At 48.3% G+C, this 23,951-nt stretch overlaps 1 protein-coding gene and 1 non-coding gene across 2 annotated transcripts in view; both read left to right on the top strand.

Annotated features, from left to right (window-relative positions):
* Positions 1–413: 413 nt before the first annotated feature.
* Positions 414–23,951, top strand: part of PPFIA1 (PPFI scaffold protein A1) — an 85,878-nt gene continuing 62,340 nt past the window's right edge. Inside the window, exons 1-2 of the mRNA XM_028118235.2 lie at positions 414–570; positions 1,799–2,062. Of these exons, the coding sequence (XP_027974036.1) occupies positions 1,799–2,062 (264 nt within the window). The 5' untranslated portion in view covers positions 414–570. The remainder of the gene's footprint in view (positions 571–1,798; positions 2,063–23,951) is intronic.
* Positions 23,115–23,251, top strand: LOC114220565 (small nucleolar RNA SNORA42/SNORA80 family). The gene has a single exon (XR_003611590.1). It is a non-coding gene; the product is annotated as a small nucleolar RNA SNORA42/SNORA80 family (small nucleolar RNA).

The following is a 23,951-nucleotide window of genomic DNA, read 5'->3' as shown; positions in this document are numbered from 1 at the left end:
GGTGTGTGGACGTGATGTCTGGTAAGGGTCTGGCTCAGAACCTGATGCACAGTATACGTTCGATAACGGCCCTTGGCGTCCCCGGCGGCTCTAAGGGGAGATCTGGGGGCAGATGCCTTCGGGGAGCTGCTACTGCCCGCAGACGACCCCCACCTGGGTGGGGCGTGGCGGGGGCGTGGCGGGGGCGTGGCGGGAGCGGGCTCCTCCCGCACCTAGCCAATAGGAACCCGAGAGGCACGGCCCGCCCACCTGAGGGGGCGGTGCTTGCGCACTCGGCCTCCGCGGCGCTCCTCCCGTGGGGGCGGGGCCGGTCGGCGGCGCTCGGCGCTGACGCTGCGCCGACGCGCCCGACGTCGGGCACGTTGACGCCGGCGACGCGCAGCCGGGCCCGCTCCTCCTGCGCTCAGCCAGTGTCCGGCCGCGGGCCGGCCTTGGTGACTGGGGGCTGCGGGCCCGGGGCCGGCGGGCGCGGGCGCGGGCTGCCTTCGTCGGGCCCCGAGCTCGCCCGGAGCGAGCAGCCGCCCGCGAGCTGCCGCGGAGCCTCCTCGCCCGCTCCCGCCGGCGAGCAAGGTAAAGGAGCGGGAGACCGAGGCAGGCTCGGGGCGGAGAGGGGCCGAGGTCGCCCCGGGCGGGCTCCGGCCCCCTCCCCGCGGCGGCTGCGCGGCGCTCGCTGTCAGCCCCCCGGGCGCGGGGGCGGGGGCCCGGGACCCCGGTAGGACCCCCGGCGGACGCGCCCCGAGCGACGGGCTCCTGGGGCCGCGCGGCGCCCCGGTCACCCCGGTGGCCGGGTCAGCCCGGTCAGCCGGGCGCGGGGGCCGAGGACCTGTGGCGGAGAAAAGCCGCGACCAGGGCTGCGCTCCAGTTGTCAGCGGTTCTCCCCGCCTCAGGGTCCGGGGACTCTGCGGCGCCCGGCGCGGGTGCGAAGGGGGCGGAGGTCGTCGTGTCGCCGCCCGGCGCGCAGTCCTGGGCATCGCCTTCTCGGGGGGTCCGGCCTCGGGAACCGGCCCTCCTTCGCCTCGTGCCGGCGTTATGTTGGAGACACTTAATAGCGTCTAGGTTCTCCCCTTTCACTTTTCCTTCCTTCCTTCCTTCCTAGCCGTCCGCGGCTGTAGCGACCAGCTTTATGTTCGTTGTGAAAGTTTTCTTTCTTTCCTTTTCTTTTCTTCGGCTGTAAACTTACATAAGTTCGGTCGCCTGACCGTCGCACCTTGCAGCTATTGAAAAGCGCCTTTCCCGGCCCTTAACGAATCCAGTTCCTTTGAGCGCTCACCAAATCCAGCCCGAGAATTCAGGGAGCCGTCAGTCCTCCTCGGGAGCTGACTGCACACATTCCTGTAAGATGCCTGATGGATTTTGTACTTGTCAGTTTTACTGGCTGTGTGCTCCTTCTGTGCTTTTCCTGAAAAATGATTGGGTGGCATGTGTTTTGACTTTCTCTCCCCCACCGGGAAATAGGGGAAAAAAAAAAAAAAGGTTACAGAAGCACGCTTGTTTCCAACAACTAGAAAGTACGGCTTTGCAAACAAAATGCCACAGGGTTTGTTCTTTATGCGAGGGGTAGTCTCTGGGGTCTTTACCCTTCGCCGGTTATTAATGTGTTCATCTTGTGTGTTCCTGCACTCAAGATTCCTGGGTATATGTTTTCCCCGCTTATATTCAGAGTGTAACAGTCAGATCTGAGAATAATGAGGCTGTCTGTCAACCTTCGGTTTATTAGCTACACAGAGCTATAAAGTTGCAGTTTGTGGGAGCCTTTATTTTGCACTTAATGACTGGAGTCTGGGTCTTTTATTTCAAGATGATGTGCGAGGTGATGCCGACCATCAGTGAAGCAGAAGGCCCGCCAGGAGGAAGCGGGAGCCATGGGTCCGGCTCCCCTTCGCAGCCAGATGCAGATTCACATTTTGAACAGTTGATGGTGTCCATGCTGGAAGAGAGGGACCGTCTTCTGGACACGCTGAGAGAGACTCAGGAAACGCTGGCATTGACCCAGGGGAAGTTACACGAGGTTGGTCATGAGAGAGACTCCTTGCAGAGGCAGCTCAATACTGCACTCCCACAGGTATGGATGCTTTTCACCTGGAACTCCACAGATTCTTTTTTTTTCCCCTCTCTAAATGTTTTTTTATGGTATCATCTTTCACGGTGTTCATGTTTTAGACAAGTTTGTGAAATGGTTCTGGGTTTCGTAAGTCACATGCAGAGAGCGTTCCCGAGGGTTAAACTTCTGAGGGAGGAGGAACTCTGTGGTGCGCTTTACTTTAAACACCTCATAACTCTTGTTCCCTTCCTCGGGCAGCAGAAGGAACTGTCTAGATTTGGGGCAATGCTCCGAAGATTTTGGACAAAGGCCATGAGGCATCCAAGCTGTGTGGTACCTTCCGTTCTATTGTCTCAGGCCTTTCTTGCTGAACGTGTGTTTCTCACGGATTTTACCACATATCTCCCATTTTCTAATGAAATTTAATGGGCAGATAGGATTGCTCTCACAGGAAAGATATTTTTACAGTCCACCTTTAGAAGAACACCTGTGTTTTGTAAATGAACTTTGTCATGGGGGACATGAGACGGAGATTAATTCCGTCAGAACTTTCTCTTGGCTGATGAGAATAGTAAGCTTGGAGTGACACCAAAGTCGTTCATCTGAGTTTATGACATTTGGACTGGTGTTTCAGAGCCTCTTCTTGTGGAGCCGAGTGAGAACGTAATGATAGGTGAGGGGAGAATGTCACCCATGAAAGTGTAAGGCGAGTGGCACCGAGTGTGCGGGAGACACCGGGGTTACTTGGATGTTCACGGCCGCCTAGGTGCCACTTGACTTACCCATAATAGGCACCTTTGTGGTCCTTTCAGGTAGGCCTGCATAAGTACACACTTCTGCTCCTGCCATCCGTCTGCAGTGCTAAATTAGTAAATGAGTAATTGCTAGCCCCAATGCGTTTCTTGGCTGTAGTCAGTTCTCCTGAAAGATTGATAAGCCAAGCGTTTGCATTTCCTTTTTAGCAATAATAATCTGGCGTTCCTGCTGTAGTGCTCCTTTTCCGTGGGCTCAGAGAACCATCACGGTCTCTCTCGTGCAAGCCTCACAAATTATGTAGTTCGTGTAGGTCAGGTTTTATTACCACAAGCTCAAAAGCATGGGCCAAATGATGCTCCATCAGGATTTTAGTGTACTTGTAAATTTTTCAGTAGTTTTTGTTTGTTTTTTGTTTTGTGATTGTTACTTGTTTTAGTGTAATTTGAGGCCGTGCACTGAAGTGCGTATCAAATACTTAAGTATTTGATCATGTAGATTTTTGAAAGAATGAGTACACACGACCTAACAGAAGGGACAGGAGTTTTGTGCAGTGGAGGGTGTGACCCCACACCATTGCTCAGTGATTGTTTTGTTTTGTTTTGTTTTTAAAGATTTTATTTATTTATTCATGAGAGAGAGGCAGAGGGAGAAGCAGGCTCCCAAGGAGCAGGGAGCCCGATGCGGGACTCGATCCCAGGACTCTGGGATCATGACCTGAGCCGAAGGCAGACGCTTAACTATCTGAGCCACCCAGGCGCCCTCAGTGATTTGTTTTTAGCTACTGCTCAGTGTCTTGTAGCCTGGAAGCTCTTCATTGAGTGGAGAGTGCAACACTGGCCACACCCACCTCCCTGGTCTCCCTGCCTCCCCACCTGAGCACCTCTCCACCTCCCTGGTCTCCTGGCCTCCCTGCCTCTCCACCTCTCCACCTCCCTACCTCCCTGGGCTCCCCTCCTCCCTGCCTCCCCTCCAGGCCTGAGCACCTGAGACCAGCATTTCAGAAACACAGGAACCATTAAGTAAACCGTTTTGGACCTTTCCTTTCTCTGGTGTTTGACTCATGTTTGGTGGCTGATAGTGTGGCCAGATAGGTATATGAGTAAGTGCATTTGTACTACTATCACGTTATATAAGCAAGTAATAATATACATTAACAAATCTTAACTATAACATAATCAGAAAAATTCACAATGGTGAGTATACATTTCAGAGACTTTTTTTACTTAGTGAGCACATGCTTGTAGCCACCACCTAGATGAAGAAATAGAACATTACCAAGTTTCCCAGAAGCCCCCTCCTACCCACTCCCGGTAACTCTGCCCCAAAGCTACCCATGGTCTTGACTTTTCGCCATTGATTGCTTTGGTATGCTCTTGACCTCATATAAATGAAATAGTCATTCAGCATTATGTTTATGAGATGCGTCTGTTTGGCCTCGTGTAGCTTTGTTCTTTCTCATTGCTGTCTAGTCCCTGGTGTGTGAAAATACCATAGTTACTCTTTCTGCTGGGCATGGGTATTCACAAATGCTGCCCCTGACTATTCTTGCTTGTTTGTTGGTACAGATATGTATACGTTTCTGTTGAGTGTGCTCAAAGCAGCAGCATCGCTGAGTGATGGCGTGTGTGTTTGTTCACCCCCCACGCACGATATGTGAGCACCCAGTGGCTGGCTGACCCTCGGTTTTGTCGCTTCTTGCATTTTAGCTGTCTGGTGGTTGTCAAGTGGTAGGGAGTGGAGTATGGTGTGAGCTTGCAGCTCCCCGACGACCAGTAAATGTGCAGGGGCAGGACTTCTCTGTGTGTGTTCATTGGCCACTTGGATATCTTCTTTTGTGAAATAATTGTCTCTTGCCTATTTTTCGATTGGGTTGTCTGTTTTGTTTTTATTGATTTGAAGGAGTTCTTTTTATATTTTTTGAATACATATATGGATAGCAGATTTTTTTTTCATTCCCTCGGTGTATTTTGATAAGTTCGTTTTTTTTGCTTTCCAATGCAATAACCATTTTTATTTTTCTTGCCTTCTTGTACTGGGTAGGATCTTCAGTACAGTGTTGAGTAGAAGTGGTGAGAATAGGTGTCCTTGTCTCACTGCCAATACCAGAGAGAGCTTTCAGGATTTGACCATCACATATGATACCAGCTGTGGCTTTATTGGTAGATATTTTTTATCAAAATATGAAAATTCTCCATAAGTGATTCTTTTTAATGTGGTGATTTAACTTTAAAAAAATTTTTTTGCCACACTACAGTAATCCCAACTTGGTCTCTGTGTATTCTCTTTTTGCTGGATTCTATTGGTTAATATTTTGCTTAGGATTCTTTCATGTGTATTCATGAGAGAGGTTGGTCTGTAATTGTACTTTCTTGTATTGTCCTTGTTGGGTTTCGGTTAAGGCTGTGCTGGTCTCATAAAACAAGGTAGGAAGTGTTCCTTGTATATTCCCAGAAGAGTTTGTGTGAGCCTGATGTTTTCTTCCTTCAATTTTTGGAAGAATTGATTAGCAAAACCAGCTGATGTAGGGTTTTCCTTGTGAGAAGGTCTTTAATTGCAGATTCATTTTTTTATGTGGAAATAGGATTTTTCTGATTTTATATTTCTTCTTGTATCTATTCAGATAGGGCATTTTTTTTCCTAGGAATTTGCTTAGGCCACCCGAACTTTCCAAGTAATAAGTGTAAAGTGGTTCATAATATCCTTATCATCTGCAGAATCTGTTGTGATATTTCCTTTTAAAAATTCTTGATATTGGTAATTTGTGCTTTGTGTCTTTCTTAATCAGTCTTGGCTAGGGGATTATTAATTTTGTTAGTCCTTTCAAAGAACCAACTTTAGGCTTTATTGATTTTTTTTCTATTTGTTTTTCTGTTTGTTTTCTATTTCATTAATTTGTTCTTTTTTTCCCCCATCTACTTTGTGTTTTGTTTGCTGTTCTTTTTTCTAGTTCTTCAGCTAAATACTTAGCTTGATTTTTAGCCTTTCTTCTTTTCCAGTATATGTATTTTAAAGCTATAAGTTTCTCTTTAAGCACATGTTTGATTAGCCCACAAGTTTTGATAAGCCAAATTTTCATTATCTTTTATGTAAAAATCTTTTCTAGTTTTCATTGTGGTTATGTTTTTATTCATAAAGTTTTTTAGAAGTATATCACTTCTCAAGGTTTAGGGGGATTTTCTAGTTATCTTTTTGCTGATTTCTGTCTTAATTCTATGAAGGTATCTGTCTTAGTCTTTTGGGGTTGCTATCACAAAATACCATAGACTGGCTGACTAATAGGCAACAGAAGTTTATTTCTCATAGTTCTGGAGACTGGGACGTCCTCAAGATCAAGGCATGGGCGGATTCAGTGTCCAGTAAGACCCGGTTTCCTGGTTCATAGACAGTCGGCTTCTCACTGTCCTCACGCTGCGGCAGGGGTGAGGGAGCTCACTCCACCCATGACCTGGTCACCTCCCGAAGTCTCCATGTCCTAATACCATCACCTTGGAGATGATGAACGGGGGGGAATGTAAACTGTTAATCTGTTGCAGTCCCTAAATATGACCTGCATAGTTTCAATCCTTTGAAATGAGTTGAGCTTTTCTAACATTAATTTTCATTAAGTGTTCCTTGGGCACTTGAAAATAATGTGTATTGGTGGGAATGCAGTGTTCTGTGTTTATTAGTGAGGTGAAGTTTGTTAGTCATGTAATTCAGATTCTAGTAGACACATTAAATAAAGTAAGAAAGAGGTGAAAATAATTTTAAGAATATATTTTATCGGGGTGCCTGGGTGGCTAAGTCATTTAGTGTCTGCCTTCAGCTCAGGTCATGATACCAGAGTCCTGGGATCGAGCCCCACGTCGGGCTCCCTGCTCCTCGGGAAGCCTCGTTCTCCCTCTCCCACTCCCCCTGCGTGTGTTCCCTCTCTCGCTGTCTCTCTCTCTGTCAAATAAATAAAATCTTAAATATATATATATATTTTATCTAACACAAATATCCAAAATATCATTTCAGTGTATAATCAACATTAAACAATCTAATGAAATAGTTTACGTTCTTTTTATTATATTAAGTCTTTAAAATCTGGTTTGCATTTTATATTCGAGCACATCTCAATTTGGAGTAGCCACATTTCAGGTATTTACTGGCCACATGTGACTACAGATTGGACAGCCCAGCCCTACACCCTGTTGTTAGTTGTGTCAATTACTGAGATCTGTATCTGAGGTCTCCCTCTATGATTGTGGATTTGGCTCTTTCTCCTTTTCTATTTTCATCAATTTTTATGTAATTTGAGATTGTGTTATTAGGTCTGTTCAAATTTAGAACTCTTGTTTTCTTAGTAGATGGAACTTTTATCATGGAACGTTCCTCTTTGTCTCTAGTAATGGTTTTGGCTCTAGAGGTTACTTTATTTGATAGTTGTATTTGCCATGTCAGTTTTGGTTAGTTAGGGTTTACCTGGGGATCTTTTACTTTCACCTCTCTGTGAGCTTACATTTTAAGGTATACCTTTGTGAATAGTATATGCTTAGTTTTATTTTAATGAATTTGACTATCTTTATCTTTTGGCTGGAGTATTTGCTCTGTTTAAATATACTGACTGAGGGGCACCTGGGTGGCTCAGTGGTTAAGCATCTGCCTTCGGCTCAGGCCATGATCCCAGGGTCCTGGGCTCGAGCCCCGCATCGGGCTCCCTGCTCGGTGGAAGCCTGCTTCTCCCTCTCCCACTCCCCCTGCTTGTGTTCCCTCTCTTGCTGTGTCTCTCTCTGTCAAGTAAATAAATAAAATCTTTAAAAAAAAAAATAAACATACTGACTGATATGTTGGTTTACAGGTACCATATCACTACTTGTTCTTTATTTGTCCCACCTATTCTGTGTTCTTTTTCTGACTTTCTTTTAGAAGCGTGAAGTGTTTTTTTAATTGTATAGTTCACTTTTAGATTGTTGGATTATATATATTCCTAGATGCACGGTGCAGTTTAAACTTAGGCCTCAGGGGCACCTGGGTGGCTCAGTCGTTAAGCATCTGCCTTCAGCTGAGGTCACGATCTCAGGGTCCTGGGATCAAGCCCCACGTCGGGCTCCCTGTTCTGCGGGAAGCCTGCTTCTCCCTCTCCCACTCGCCCTGCTTGTGTTCCCTCTCTCGCTGTGTCTCTCTCTGTCAAATAAATAAATAAAATCTTAAAAAATAAAAATAAATAAATAAATAAACTTAGGCCTCATTTAGTACTTTTACTATTTTCCTGATACTACTGTTTCCTTTGACACTTGAATGGCATTAAACTCCCCTCCTCCGTTTTTGTCAACGGTAATATTTTAAAATTTTAGATCGTTTTTGGCCCTGTCATCATTGCTTTGTGCTGTTAATACTGAGATTTGGGATGCCTGGTGGCTCAGTCAGTTAATCGTCTGCCTTCGGCTCAGGTCATGGTCCCAGGGTCCTGGGATCGAGCCCCGCATCGGGCTCCCTGCTCCGCGGGAAGCCTGCTTCTCCCTCTCCCACTCCCCCTGCTTGTGTTGCCTCTCTCTCTCTTTCTCTGTCAAATAAATAAGTAAATAAAATCTTTAAAAAAAAAAAAACTTAAGATTTATTTTCCTAGTTACCCTTTTTGTCATAAAGTTGCTCTTTACTCCTTCTTTTTTTCATATTTCTGTCAAAGACTACTTTTCTTTTCCCCAAAGAACTGCTTTAATATTTCTTTTAGTTCATTCATGTCTGTGGTTGGTGAGTTGTCTCTCTCTTTTTTTTGTTTTTTGCCTGAAACATCTTTACTTTGCCTTTACTTTTGAAGAACGTTTCTGTCGGGCATAGGCTTCCAGGTGGTGGTTATTTTTGTTCAGCATTTTACAGTGATCTTCTGGCTTCCTCTCTTTTTCTTGAAGAGTCAGCTGGCAGTTTTACCGTTATCCCATTGAAGGCAGTATCTTTTTTCCTCTTGTTACTTTTAACATTTTCTTTTTGCCTCAGACATTCTTTGAGTCAATGGCTTGGTTCTTTAATCAGTTTTGGAGAAGTTTTGACTGTATCTCTGTAGATATTCATTATTCCCCATTCTGTCTTTCTTCTACTTTGAGGGTTCCCATTGGACCTTTTTACCATGTCCCATGTGTCTTTTGGGCTCTTCTGTTTTCTAGACTTTTTCCTGCGACTTCTGTCTAGGTATTTTTTTTTATATTACTGACCTGTCTTCCAGTTCACTGATTCTCTCTTCACCTGTGTCTATTCTGATGACAAGCCCACAGATTGAGTTCTTAATTTTAACTGCTATATTTTTCAGTCTAGAATTTGTTTTGGTGCTCTGAAAATTTCCCATCTGTCAAGTATGTGTTTGAAAAGTTGATGTGTGTATCTGATAACTCCAGTATGTGTCATCTCTCGGTCTGCCTCTGTTCTTTTTTCTTTTGGCCTATATGCTGTTATATTTGTCCATCCTTCCCTCCCTCCCTCCCTCCCTTCCTTCCTTCGTGTTGGATATTGTGTATGAAAAGCTATAGAGGCTCTGGGTGAGGCTGTCTTCCTTGAGCATCTCCTCTGACACAGCCCAAGTGGGGCAGGTGTGAGTTACTTGACACTGGGGTTCAAGCTCTGTAAGCTGCCCCCCCCCCCCCACCATGTAGCCCTCCAGGGTCTCCATCTGGAGGCCTGGAACATTTCCCAGCGCCCCTCCTTCTTGGCAGGTCCCGAAGGCCAGTTCTTGTCTCCTGAGCACAGGAGATGGTTGAAGGCTCAGCTCTCAGGGAGTGCTTGCAGAGTGCTGGGCTCACTTTCTGTGCCTCCCAGCTCTCGGGGATCTTCACCTTTAAGACCTAACTTGTTAGGCCTGCACTCGAATTTTGTCTTCCCGTACACTGGGAGCTGTCCAGAGCTCTGTTAGCCAAGACTTTCTTCTTGGCTTTCTGCTATGTTTTCTTTCTGGCTTATTGGTGTATTGCCCCCCATCCCTGAGGAAAATCAGAATCGTCAAACACCTTGAGGGAGAGAGTGGCACTCTAAATATTAGGGTCGCCTCAGTGGGATCCCTTTTGTTTGGAATCTCCCTCCAGTTGTGGTTTCCTCAATATCTCTTTGATGCCTTCAAACAAACTTAAAATTGTGTTCGGATTTTCTAGTTCTTGGTGGGTTGATTAGAGACTATTTGTGTATATAACTGGAAGCGGGGGGAGACTGGCGTGCTCTCCATATCTGAAGCACATGTAGACGTCATGGTAAAAATGTCAATCATCATTATTTGGTACAGGGGAAAGCAAATCCACTAGTCCTTATGTAGTACCCATTGTTCTTTTCCTAATCTAAGTCTCCGGTTTGCCCATGCTCAGCCCACCGTGCATGGAAAGATGATGGGGTCAGCGGCCCAGCCCACCAGGTGCCCTCCTCCTCCCTTGCCCAATGCTGACCCAGGGTGGGCTTTGTGCTGACAGGCTGGCTGTGGCAGAGAAGGCTAAGGAGGATGAGATGGCTTAAGTGACACTTATTCTGTGACTTGATCACAGTGTTTGATCAGTGCTTTTAAAAATTACTGCTCATTTAGTCTTCCCTCCAATTTCATTTAAAGTTGAAAATGCAGATTTTATTCTTCCAAGTTGAGTGCAGTGATTTCACACTCTTTTTGTAAGCAACAAATGAGTTTCTTAAAAGACATCTCACCCAGAGAATTCCAAGAAAAGAGAATCTGTTCAGCTTGAATTGTGGGCAAAACCCCAGGTTTTGCCCATGTCTCACCCAGAGTCCGAATCCCTGGGAGAGCGTTCATGTAGGACTCAGAGCATCTTGAAGAGTGAGGTCTTATGAGCACAACTTAGTGGCAGGTAAGGCCACCTATGCAGGTGCGTTGATTGTCACCACAGAGATGTCTGCTAGCTGGCACCCGGACGGATTGGCAAGGGAGGAAGGTGGAAACAGAGCCTGGTCAGGAGGATGAGTCAGGGCCAGGCTCTGTGGCCCGGCAGGCCACGGAAGATGCTAACACCGGCCACCACACTGGGAGAGGGACGCCTCTGCACTCTGCCGTGCAGCCTCCTCTCGGGTAGAGAACAGCAGGCTTTTCTCAAGCACTGCTGTAATGCATAGTGGGGTGCAACGCTCCACCGTAATTTCATTGTTAGTGCTCTTCACAGGGTTTGACCCCTTGCCAGGCTTAAGTTAGTACATTAGGGAGACTTTACCTCGTAATCCAAATGAGGTGAAATGAGCTAAAAGACTCCTCTGCAAGGGTAGGTTCTAGTAATACCCTTGAGTTTTGGTAGTCCCCCCTGACGGACTGATCTTCAGTAGGAGTAGTTGGCAGAACCCCTCTTGGAAGACTGCTTACTTCCATTGTTTGGTTTATGAAACAGTTCAGCAGATCCTTCAAAGTATTTGACCACTTGCTTCTTGTCAGCGGCACACTCAGTTTGCCTCTTTTTGCAAGCAGCCCTGTCTTCTCATCTTTCTGTGTTGCTGCACCTGTAATCATCTGTGCAAGACAGGGCCATCCACTCCTGTTGGGCGCCTCCATGGCTCGACCCCGTTCCAGGCTCTGGGTTGTGTGCTCTGGGTGCCTGTCCTCAGCAAGCCAGCATACCTGCCCCTTCTCAGGACAAGTTCTCGCTGTGAGATGCACCCGAAAGCATGAAGATGTCGAAAGGAAGGGCTGTCTGCTGGCACACTGTGGTCTGGGAGGGGCCTCTCGGAGGGGTCACGCTTGAGCCAAGGCTGAGAGAGTACTCTCCCAGCACTGCTACTGCAGGGACAAAGGTGAGGGGCAGGGACGAACTTGGCCTTGATTTAAGCCATGGAAACAGCAAGGTGAGGAGCCAGGTGTTGGTTGGTGGTTGGACAGAGCCTAGCCACATCAAGAGTTGGGTTTTCTGTTTTATTTTTTAAGTACTGCTGAGGGCCCAGGGGCATTGTGGCCTCAGGGGGAGGGATTGGCATGATTTCATTGAATTTTTTAAGTAGGCTCTACACCCAGCATAGAGCCCAACTCAAGACCCTGAGATCAAGACCTGTGCTGAAATTAAGGGTTGGACGTTTAACCCACTGAGCCACCCAGGTGCCCCCTGGTTGAATTTTTTAAAATCTTGAACTGATGCTGCATGGATAATGGGTTGGTAGTGGAGACAAGAGGGGACTCAGGGTAGACACCACTGGTTAGAGTAGTCCTTGCTAATGCATGGGTTGAGCTGTAAAGTTAGTGTGTTAGGCAAAAATTAAAACGGCTTAACATCACCCATCTCATAAAGTACAGAACAACGTATATTTTTATGTAATATACACAAATAGGTAATGTTAAAAGCAGTGTGCATAATATTTACATTTATGTGTCTAATGTATACGTTAAAGTATTTGGGTATGTATTGCGTGTGTGCCAGGCACTGTTCTAGGTGCTGACTATTCAGTACATGGTAACAGTTACCCAGCCCAGATATTGTTGTGGTTGCACAAAGAAAACTCTACTAGAACGTAGAGCTCAGTTTGAGCAAATGAAACGTGTGGACGGCGCGGCTGCAGGGTGTAGGCCAGACTCGGGGAGGCAGTTTTCCTTGGGAGGTTCCTCTGCCCTCTGTTCTCCTTCATGCTCTCCACTCCGGGTCACAAATGCCTTGCTTGAGCGCTTTGTGATGTACCTCCATTTGGACGGACTTCAGGCTCCTTAAATTCAGCATTGACCAAAACCATCTCTTCCCACATGTGTGCCTCTTCCTGTGAATTAAACTGTTTTCTACCTGGTTGGGTGGTCTGAAACCAGGGGGATGGCTTTGCTTCTTTCCTGCACCGTGCTCCCCTTCCGGTCCCTGTACCTTTCCTGTCTCAGAGGCCATCTCTGAGGACTCTGGGGATTTGGACCCTGTCTTCCATCAGGTGGAGTCGAGGAGGGGCCGACTCTGGTGGCTTCCCCGGCCCCCTGGCCCTGTGGCCCCGTGCCAGTCATGCTGTGCTGTGGGTAGCTCATCATGTGCAGATCTGTTGTCCTCCTGCACCTTCTCTGTAAATGTGCTGTTCTAGCTGAGAGGAAGGCCTTTCTTACTGACCTTGTCTTTTGCTTGCTAGCCCTTAGTGCTGGATACCACTAAGTCATTTGGTAACTGACTCTTTCTGGGGAACCAGTTTTGCCCTGTATATGAAGACCCTCAAAAATACTTGTATTCTGACTGAGCAGTTTTCCTAGTGCTGAGGAAAGTGTTCTTATCTAGAGGAAACCATGCTTACGCTATTTACATTTTTTTTTTAAGATTTTATTTATTTGAGAGCGAGCGAGAGAGAAACAGCATGAGAGGGGAGTGGGTCAGAGGGAGAAGCAGCCTCCCCGCTGAGCCGGGAGCCCGATGTGGGACTCGATCCCAGGACTCTGGGATCATGACCTGAGCCGAAGGCCGTCGCTTAACCAACTGAGCCACCCAGGCGCCCCACTATTTACATTTCTGATTAGTTAGGACATCCTAGGAGTGACACCTGCCAGTTACAGACCATGTGAAAGTGTGAACACTGTGTAATCCCCTTCCACCGGGGGCTTGACGCCTCTTACTTTTGCCCCCCAGCCTTCCCTCATTCCTTCCATGCTTGACACTACTTGGGGAGGCTCATGGTTTCCAGCAGCCCGTTCTTGTGGTCGGAGGTAGGAGTGGGCTACGGGGTGACCGCAGAGCTCTCTAACCTGCGGGGAGCCACAGGAAGTCCCCTGGGGGCTGCATCATCCACCCTGTCCTGTGCAGAGCGGGTCCTGTTTGGAAGCTGCAGAGTGGATTGTGCAGCGCTCGGTCCTTCTTCCCGGACTGGCTGACCCTCTCCGTGAAGAGCCCCCCCTTGTCGTCCTTCTCCCCCTCGTAATGGCTGTGCACACTTGGATTTGTGTTTATTCAGTGATCACACTCAATTATCGTCATCATTCCTTAGATGCTCTGTTGTCCCTCTCATATTGGCTCCTGTGTCCTTTTGCCAAGGCCCTATTAGTCTTTGAACATTTCACTGTTTTCTGGCATACTTTGTCCCAGGCTCACTTTGTGTTTTTCCTGCCTCAGCTCTGAAATCATTCCTCTGAGGAGCCCTGGTTCCTTTTAGTGGGGAAATGATGTTCAGAAATCTAAATGAGCTAGGTGTGCTCGTTGTCACTGGGGTTAGCATCTTGCTTTTAGGTCCGTTTTGGAGACAGAGCTAGACAAAAATATTCATTGAAAGAGAAACCTGGATTTCATATTGCTCTTCCCTTCACAAATTAAAACTTAATTTCCTCCTGATTTATTTTATATTTATGTTTCTTATCTATAATTTCTAGTGATGTCAGCATTATTTTCTTTATCCTATGATGGATATAAAGCAGTTTCAGCCTTCTAATACCATATTGGTATAATCATCCTACAGAGTGAAGTTTTAGAATGTCTTTGCAGTTCTTCTGGATCTTAGAATAAATATGTCATAAGACGATACAGTTAGAGTAATGGGTTTTAAAGCAGTGTGATTGGTCACATAACTGTACGAAATTTGGTATACCATTAGATTCATTTGTTTCTGTTTATTCCTAATTTTAGGGTTTGGATTTTTCTTTTGGAGTTGTTTTCAAATACCTAAAGCATTTACATGGTTTAACAACTCTAGAAGAAGGCACTCTCAGAAGTCTTGTCCCCCCTGTCACTGAGTCATCCACCTTTAACCAGTGGGGTGGCCATGTGTCCTGGTTTGCATGAGCTAGTTCTGGGTTTGCCTGTTCTTCTGGAGCCATTAGTAACTGTGCCCTGTTTCACTCTCAGAAATGAGGCACAGCTAAAACTTTGTTGGCACTTGCTAATGCTCATTTAGAGATGTGGACAAAATGTTTCCACTTTGTAGGTTTTTTCCCTGTAGCTAGAAGCAAGCTCTTGGCTGAATTCTGCAGACTGGGATTGTGGTTCATTTGGCAGGCAAGGTCCATCCGTGGAGTTTTTGCTCTTGGCTGTCAGGGTCTTATTCTCATTTCGAGTAGGAAATGTCATCTTGCTCTGAAAATAAATTTGGGAAGTTGAAGCATATCTTGCATTTCCAAGTTTTTTTGCTTTGCAAATGGGCTAATTATCCCTCCTGCCTATGTAGTTTGAAACCTTTGCCAATGGTAGTATAAAAATTGATTTTGGGCAGTGGCATGCTGAAGTTGAATCGTGTGTATGAAAGTTAAGGTTCTCCAGGAGGCTCATCCATATTTCTGGGCCATTGATCTCTCTTGATATCTTAACCTGCTGTTAAGAAGCTAGGGCACACTCTTCCCACACCTGCAAAATAGTTTATGGGGAAACGTGGATGGCAGTTCAGGTCGGGGTGTCCTCTGTGCCCTGAAATAAACAGAGAAGTGGCAGGGAAGATGGTTTTGACGAGTCTGAGTGTTAATTTGAACAGTCTGATATGCTGTGAAGGGCCCCATTGGCGACATCCGTGGATGCTAATGGTTCAGAAACTGTGCTGAACAGTTTACTGTGCTGTCCGTGGCTCCGCCCCCTCACCTCCAGCACCCACACACACTGCAGGGAGGCAGTGGGCAAGCTGGCCCTCCCATCCTCCTGCTGTTTGGGCAGCATTTTCCCAGAGCAGGTGCATCTCCCTCCTCAACCAGATGGATAGCTGAAAGCAGGCAGGCAGGTGCATGTCACCGCATCTCTTCTGCTTCGGCCTAAGTCTGCATGCTGCTCCCACCCACTCCCCCACGCGCCCCAAGCTCAGGGTGGCCTAGCAGTCTGTTCCCTGAGCCCAGGGCTTGCGTGCAGTCTCTCCCTCGTGACCCCATCCCTGAGCCTCCAGTGTCCTCATCAGTACGGGAGGGGCAGCAGCTTCAGCTTTATTTAGCAGACATTTATGATTGTCTGCCACGTGCGAGGCACTGTCCAAGGGCCAGGAAGCTGGCTGTCTGGGAGATTCAGTAAGATGATAGCCCGCATTGATGGCCTCGAAGCCTCTGGATAGGGATCGCCTCACTGAAGCCTCTTCGCGATCCTGTAAAGTATACTTCGGAACTGTAAACAATACCGGAAAGCAGGTACCCTGTGTCATAGATGAAGAAACGGGGGCACAGAGAGGTTTGCGCGCCTCATAGGCTTTACCTCCTGCTTTACCCTGGCCTTGAAGTGGTCCTGGGCTAGGATGTCAGCGGGGATCCTCCCTTCTGGCGCCGCCTGCACACAGGGCCTAGGCATTACTGATGCACGCAGAACAGCTTTCTCATGTGGTGTGACCCGTGGGTCGTGCTCAGAGCCTGGGCTCTGGCCAGGCTCTTACTCTGCCAGTCGCCATCAGAGCAGCGTCCCGGGCTGTGGGGACAGTGATGTGAGTGCACCCGTGACGGCATCACAGCAGTGACTGCGAGCCACTCTTCTGCTAGTCCCCACTGAGCCGCATAAGGAAGTTTGGTTATGGTGAAGAGTGCTTCTCTTTCTGATTCCTGGAGGGAGCTGTGGCCAGGAGGGCAGAGTGCAAACGATACGGACACGTACAATGTATGCAGTCCTCCGCGTTCCCCGGGGCCTGCAGTGTGGGGTACCGCCGGAGAGGCAGCATGCTGAGGCTGAGCCACATGGGTGGCATTCCACGCCGTGGAGATAGAAGGTCTAGCTGCACGCTGCCCGGGTGATGGGTGCAGCAGGGTAGGGTACTGTGAGGACTGAGTAGCTGGCAGTGTTTCTGGGAAGGTGGGAGAGCCCAGTCCTGCTGTGGGAGGCTCTGGTGAAGCCGCTTGTCCACACGGCACGTGTTCCCTCCCATTCACAGTCGGGCTCCGAGCATGACTGGGGCCTGGGGCTGCCCAGCGCCGTCCCCACCTCCAGGAAGGCTAGGAGAGCCGGCGCCGGCTGTCATCAGCCTCCTCGGGCCACGTGCTGCTCCTGAAGGGTGGGAAGGGGGCACAGAGGCTGGGTGGCCAAAGTTGGTGACAAATGGCAACAGCAGGACTAACGGGATTGACAGTGGTGCCTGTAAAACTGAAGGATGTAGTGTAGCATTTACCCCTGTGGCTGGTGTTCGTGCGCACCCTGGCAGGGATGATCAGGGAGAATCGTTACGGCCATCTACCCTCCGCCCCAACTTCCCTGGGAAGGAAAATGGACACTTAGCAAATAAGGATTGAACGGGGTGGATTGGGAGTTTCTGCCTTCCATCATGTCTTCTATTATATCACTGCCCTTTCTTACTCCCTTTCCTGATGCCTTTCGCTGCATTTTGAGGAGAAAGTACAAGAAGGGTCCACAGACAGGAGTGCTGCCTCTGCTGTGTGTAGTCACCTGAAGTAGTGAGGCCCGGGGAGGACAGAGTAGGCGGTGCTAGCGATGACACGTCCTAGTCGGAGGGAATGTACATTCCGAGGTGGTTTTCTTTTGCCAACTACTGAAATGCTTGCTCCCAACAAGGTTCAGTGGTGAATTGAGAGATTGCTCAAAGCGCATTCCCTGAGTGGCCAGTGCTGTCCTGTGTGTCACTGCACAGGACTGCTCCTGAAGGGGCACGGTGCTCTGATGAAGTGAGGTTTTTTTCCCAGAGAACCTGCAGTTGTTAGTAAGACAGCCTGTTTATGAGGCAGCCCCCAGGCTGCTCCAGCCCGTGGGCTGGCCTAGAAGCCTCCATGTGCTGCCCACAGGCTGCGTGGCGCTCAGTGAGCACATTGCTCCGAGTCCTCACTTGGAACGCGTGTCTCCTCTGCGCTGAAACACTCCGCGTGTTGCCTCCCTTGTCAGTTCACCTTGAGGTTCTCTCCTTGCCAGGCTTACAGGAATACCACAGCAAGCGGCCTGACACACAATGCTATCTTGAAGTAACTTTAACCAACTGTCAGTCATTGGGGCGCCTGGGTGGCTCAGTCGGTTAAGCGGCCGACTCTTGGTTTCAGTTCAGGTCATGATCTCAGGGTCGTGGAATCGAGTCCCACGTCGGGCTCTGTGCTCAGTGCAGAGTCTGCTTGAGATTCCCTCTCCCTCTTCCTCTCCCCCCACTCGTGTGCACTCTCTTTCTCTCTCTCAAATAAATAAAATCTTAAAAAAAAAAACAATAAAAACCTGTCTGTCATTTAGAGGGAGCTCAGATTGCCTGGTGCTTATGTCTACTCTTTGTGGGTTCCCTGCGCCCACACGGTTTTCCTGTTACGGAACTTTTGTGGAAAGAATTGAGGGAAAGGAAGCACTTGCTGCACAGAGACATGTGGAGAGTTGTTTTCATTTGAAAACACGCCCAGGACTAGGAGATATATTACCCCTCTGCTCTTTTCTGTAGGCCTTACCTTGGAGATGCGTCCACTTTGTGGGGTTAGCCTCCCCTTTGGAAGAGGAAACTACATTTGTGTCCTCAGCCCCATGTTTGTGATGTTCCTTCCCCACCCAGCCCTGCCTTTTGTCACGGCCTTTACACACAGTCCAGAGATGCCCCACTGCATGTTGAGTTCAGGGCTGTGATCTTCCTTCCTCTCTCAGCTCCCTGTCCCCCCGGCTTCAGCCCCCCTCCTCCTCTCTCAGCCCGGCTCCCCCCCGCCCCATCCCCCGTCCCAGCCCATCCTCCCCTCTCGGCCTCCCCCATCCCCCGGCTTCAGTCCCCCATCCCTGGCTTCAGCCCCCCTCCTCCTCTCTCAGCCCCCTGTCCCACAGCACAGTTTCCGTCCCTGTTTTCTTTTCCAGTGCCATTTTTACTTCCTTTTGTATTCCGGTACCCTAGCTTGGGCCCTTTGTGCCTCAGGCCAACATGGTGAGGCTCTGCTAACACCTTCTTCCTTTTCCAGAACATCCAGCACGCTTTCTGCCGCCCTCGGCTGAACCCAGACTTGCGTGGCCAGGTTTCCTGCAGTGTCTGTTCTTGGTGGCCACAGGGGCAAGATCTCTTTCATTTTGGCACTCACAGCTCCATGTTCTGGTGCAACTCCACTTTCCCACCCCCTTTCTTCTCCAGACCCCCTCATTCTGGCCAAACCAGTCTGTTCGCTGTGCTCCCCTCCCCTGGGCCTACACAGCTCCCTTGTCGGGAAGTGCCTCCCCACCTTCCCTGTGGCACACCCCACCTGTCTCTCCAGGCTTGCTGTGGGTACCGCTGAGGTTGCCCACTGAGGTTCAGGGGCTGTCCCTCCTCTCAAAGAGGATGGGGCCTGATGCCCGGGACTGCCTTTACTTTCTATTCTTTTATCTTTTCTCCACTGTTTAAAAATGCCATCAGTTTTAAGAAAAACACAGATGAAATAGTATTGAGTGTGGGGTGCCTAGGTGGCTCAGTTGGTTAAGTGGTTAAGCATCTGCCTTTGGCTCAGGTCATGATCCCAGGGCTCCCTGCTCAGCGGGGAGTCTGCTTCTCCCTCTGCCCCCCCCCCACTCATGCTCTCTCTCTCTTTCTCAAATAAGTAAAATCTTCCAAAAAAAAATAGTGTTGAGCGTGTATCACGGTCATCCTTGATTGGCAGAAGGAGTCACAGAGAGAGCTCTCAAGGGTCTATGACCTCCCTTCCCCTCTCCACCCCCCTGTCCCCCACTTCAAGTCTTGGGGCCCTGCATACTGAACTCTTGGCCAGGGTGTTTTACTTCTGAGACTGTCTGGTCACATGTAAACTCAAGAATACTGTTGATTTGTCAGCATATGCAGATTTAGTGAGTGCTGAAATGACCCCACCCACAACAGCCTGCACCGAGTTGGTGCTCAGTAGGTGTAAGGCGTCTGTGTGCAAACCCCTTATCATCCCACACACAGTCGGAGCTGGGGTGACTCGGCCGGCCTGGGGACTTGGTTTGGGTGCTTACCATCCTCTCGTCCCCTGAAGATAACATCCGTATTGAATTCTGAATCCCAAGCCACTTATTAACCCAGTGACCTTTGCACATCACTGACCTGCCTGGGCCTGTGTTCTGATTTGTAAAATGAGGTAATATGTGTGCCTTACAGGGTGGCTGAGAATAACATGTGGTAAAAGGTAGGAAACAATTTTGAAAACCATAAAACATTAAGCAAATATAATGTTATTGAAATTAATATTGTACCTTATAAGTACTTGGCATAGTATCTCAGACATCTTGTTTTTGCTAAGTTATTTGTCCACATTAAAAGGGCTGCTCATTCTTAAGTTTGTGTATTTCTATCTACTAAGCTTAACAGAGCCACAGAGAAATTCCCCAATAAGGTTCCTTCAGTTATAGTTTTGTGCCGAGACCTTTTCATTCAGAGATATCTTCTTGATAAATTAGAGAGTAAAACATCTCTTTGGAAATATGGGTTTTACACTATTCCTAATTTTGGCTTTAGACTGTGGAGGTCAGACAGGCCATTTCTGGTCTCATACTTTAAAGACAGTTCCTTTATGTAACTGTAATTTCTTGGCATGTGCATAGATCTATGAACTTAAATATTTGAAAATGAAAATTATTTCATACTCCAGTGAGCAAGAACTGTGCCAAAAAGCACATACTCACTTTATTGGGAAGCTTGAAACATAATGTAAATATAAAGTAGACGTTAATGTACTTCATATTGTTTTCATTTTATTATTTTAGGGTGTTTTTAATTTTTTTGAAGATTTTATTTATTTCAGAGAGAGAGAGCATGAATGGGGGCGGTGGGGAGAGGGAGAAGCAGACTCCCCACTGAGCAGGAAGCCCGACATGGGGCTCTGTCCCAGGACCCTGGGATCACGACCTGAGCCAAAGGCAGATGCATTACTGACTGAGCCACCCAGGCACCCTTTGGGTGTTTTTAATTTATCTGAAACTCTCTTTTAACCTAATAATGTAATGTTAATAAACAAAAACAAAAAACTCTACCTAGAAGATTCATTCCTATTTGAACGAAGGATTTCTGCACTAGCTTTTTTATTACATTGGTTTGATTTTCCCCTGCCCCCGCCCCCCCAGCTCAGTTTTTAAAAATTTAAATGTAGGGGCGCCTGGGTGGCTCAGTTGTTTAGTGGCTGCCTTTGGCTCACGTCATGATCCCGGAGTCCCGGGATTGAGTCCCGCATTGGGCTCCCTGCTCAGCGGGGAGCCTGCTTCTCCCTCTCCTACTCCCCCTGCTTGTGTTCCCTCTCTCACTGTCTCTCTCTGTCAAAAAATAAATAAAATCTTTTAAAAAATAAATAAAAATTTTAACTGTAATGTTTTTGTCCATGAATATTTCAGTAATGTTATACACTTGTTTCTAAAATACATGAAATACAGATTTATACTAATATATGTGTGCATTCATATTTCAAATAGTCCTAATTGTAAATTACTTGTGTTCAAATACTGAAACGCTAACAACAACCAAAAATAGTTTGGTTTGCTCTTTAGCAGAAAGATAAAAGTATGTGAAGCAATACTTATACCTACGGCCCGTGAGGAGACAGCACCTTTTGCCTAAAAGACATACCTTCCAAAGAAGAAGGGAGCAATAGCTAAGCCAGCTGGACATTTAAACCGGAAGTCAGACGCACTTACCTTGTAAGGAAATGTGTCTCCTCCTAGGTGCACCAGGAGGAAAGAAAACATAAGCCCACATAAAAACTCGTTCGGGAGAGTTCACAGCAGCATTCTGTGTGACAGCTAGAAAGTGGAACTGACCCAGATGTCCATCAGCAGGTGAAGGGGCAAGCACGATATGCTGTGTCCACACAGTAGAGTATTATTTAGCCATAAATGTGGATGAATCACTGCCACGCGCTGCACCGTGGGTGAACCTGGAAAGCGGGAAGCTGAATGAGAAAAGCCAGACAAGTCATGGAAAGTGATCAGATTTCAGTGCGGGCAGGCCAGGTGAGCCGTCAGGTGTGTCTGTGTTCTCACCACCTGGCAGTGCCTCTGTAGCCGGTACACAGACCACAGCCTCCAGCGAGATTTTCGGGTTCGGCCTTAAATGAAAGTGGTTTGGAAGTAGTGACAAGCAGTATGCACCCTCCCTAGTTGCTAGGCCAAATAGACTTTCTGTCTTTTAGGGCAGTTTTAGGTTCACAGCCAATTTGAGAGGAAGGTACAGAGATGGCCCATGTGCCCTGCAGCCTCCCTCACTGTGCGCGTCCCCAGCAGGGCAGCACGCCTGGCACGGTCTGTGAACCCACGCGGACACATCATCGTCACCCACGGTCGCTGGTTTACACCAGGGCTCACTCTTGGTGGTGCACATTCTGTAGGTATAGACAGATGTGTAAAGATCATTACAGTGTCATACAGAGTAGTTTCATTGCCCTAAAAATCCCCTGTGTTCTGCCTATTCATTCTTCCCTCCCTCCTGACCTCTGGCAGCCCCTGATCTCTTTACTGTCTCCATAGTTTTGCCTTTTCCGGAATGTCAAAGTTGGAATCCTACAGTATGTAGTCTTTTCAGATTGGCTTCTTTCACTTAGTAAGGTGCAGTTTAGCTTCCTCCATGTCCTTTCTGGCTTGATGGCTCATTTCTCTTCATCACTGATTACTGCTCCATCGTCTGGATGCCCCACAGCTTGTTCATCTGTCCACCTGCTGAGGGACATCTCAGTTGCTTCTGGGTTTCAGCAATTGTGGATAAAGCTGCTCTTAACATTTGGCATAGTATGTTTTTAACTTAGTCCATCCACAAATTTTAAAAAACACTACGGTGGTGTTTTTTTTGTTTGTTTTTCTCCAAATGAAAATCACATTCAGTTTTTTGACAGAACAAGTTCAAGCTCACATTGGTAGCAGTGGCACCTCAGTATTCAGCAAAGACTAGTTCTGCAAGACAAGACCGGGCCCAGGGGTGACTTGCATCCCAGGCACAGGATCCATTGCGGGAGAGAAGTGGGGGTCCGGGATTTGCAGGTCCTTAGCGCTGCTCAGCTTTGCTGATCCCTGGGAGCAGGTAGGGAGCTGTGAGGAGAAGGGGGGACAGGCTCTAAGAACTTGAGTGCGAGATGCACAGGAAGCGGAGCTGGAGAACGTAGGCTGTTCCATGAAAAGTTTGTCTGGAAGGTAATGGGAGGGGGTGAGGGGAGGCTGGGACCCCAGGGCGTCCTCTCTAGACTGGGAACGCTGAGCGTGATGTGCTCCTTTTCCATCTCATGTGGGATGCTGTTAGGAACCGAATTAACACTTGGTTATCATTTTAACAATATGGCAGATTGAGTCAGTCCAAACCCTGAACCCCATCAGCCGCCAGCTTCTGTGGAGTAGCTGGCTTCTGACGAGAGTAGGGAGTGCCTGGGGAGGGGGCTGCTGGACAAGTGTCGGCCACTCCCTGCCTCGAGGACTGGCCCGTTGATGGTGTGCTTATTTGGTTGTTTCACCTGTGGGCTGGGATGGGATGCAGGTGCTGCTACCCGCATTTGTAGATGAGTGACCCAGACGGAGAACTTAGAGACCGGTCTGAAGTCGTAAAGGTGAGTTGTTGCCCAACACAGAAGGATGGTAAATTACCTGAGGAAGCTCTTCAAAATACGTAATCTCATGCGTGCTGATGCACTGCTGGTGGGCCCTTCTCCATGGGCTTCTCATAGTGTACCTATGCCAGAGGTGCGTGCGTCCCCGAACCATGGCCCAGTCTCCTCACTGCTGGGCGCTGAGCACTGAAGGGGGCTGTACAGTGGGAAAAACAAAACAAAATACATATCTGCCCCGCCCCCCACCGGAAATGAAACCTCCAGGGCAGACCAGCTGGGGGAGCTGGTCAGGGGAAGACTGGCCAATTCACAGGTCTGAGGCAGAGGGGCAACCGTGTGTCAAGGAGCAGCATAGGAACAAAACGTGTTTGGGAAGCTGGGTGAGTTGGGACCGTACGTTGTGCATGAGGCACAAAGCAATAAGCAAGGAGGCTGAAGAGAGAAGCAGGGACGGAGCTTGCAGAGCTGACTTCTGGACCCACCCCTCCAGACCAAGGAGACGTGGTGGTCTAGGCAAAGGAGGAGGCAGCAGAGACAGTCCAGAAGATACGGGGTGTGAAGTAGAGTTGGCGTAGCCAGCAGTCCGTTAACATGGGGGGAGAGGAAGGAGCGTGTGCCCAGGTGTCTGGCTTGGACGGCTGGATGGACGCAGTCCTGTACTGCACCAGGGTGGAGAGTCAGGTGGGGACTGGCGCCCGGAGGACGCTGAGGAACTCGGTTTGGGGAAGATGGTTTGAGCCACCTGGAAGACATGGAGATGCATCGTGGGCAGGTGGACAGTTGCCCAGAGTGGTGGTGGGGGGGCAGTGGTGGCAGCCTTGGACACCGGTCAGGCAGGCACGGTGTGTAGGGTGGGCAGGGGACCGAGGATGGGATGAGCAGGGAGCACGGGAACAGGATGAGGCA

This window comes from Eumetopias jubatus, unplaced genomic scaffold (assembly GCF_037043125.1).
Source record: "Eumetopias jubatus isolate StellerSeaLion01/CBP00866 unplaced genomic scaffold, mEumJub1_p1.0 scaffold_13, whole genome shotgun sequence".
Lineage (NCBI taxonomy): Eukaryota > Metazoa > Chordata > Mammalia > Carnivora > Otariidae > Eumetopias > Eumetopias jubatus.
Note: the sequence above shows the minus strand (reverse complement) of the source record. Positions and strands in the feature narration are given on the sequence as shown.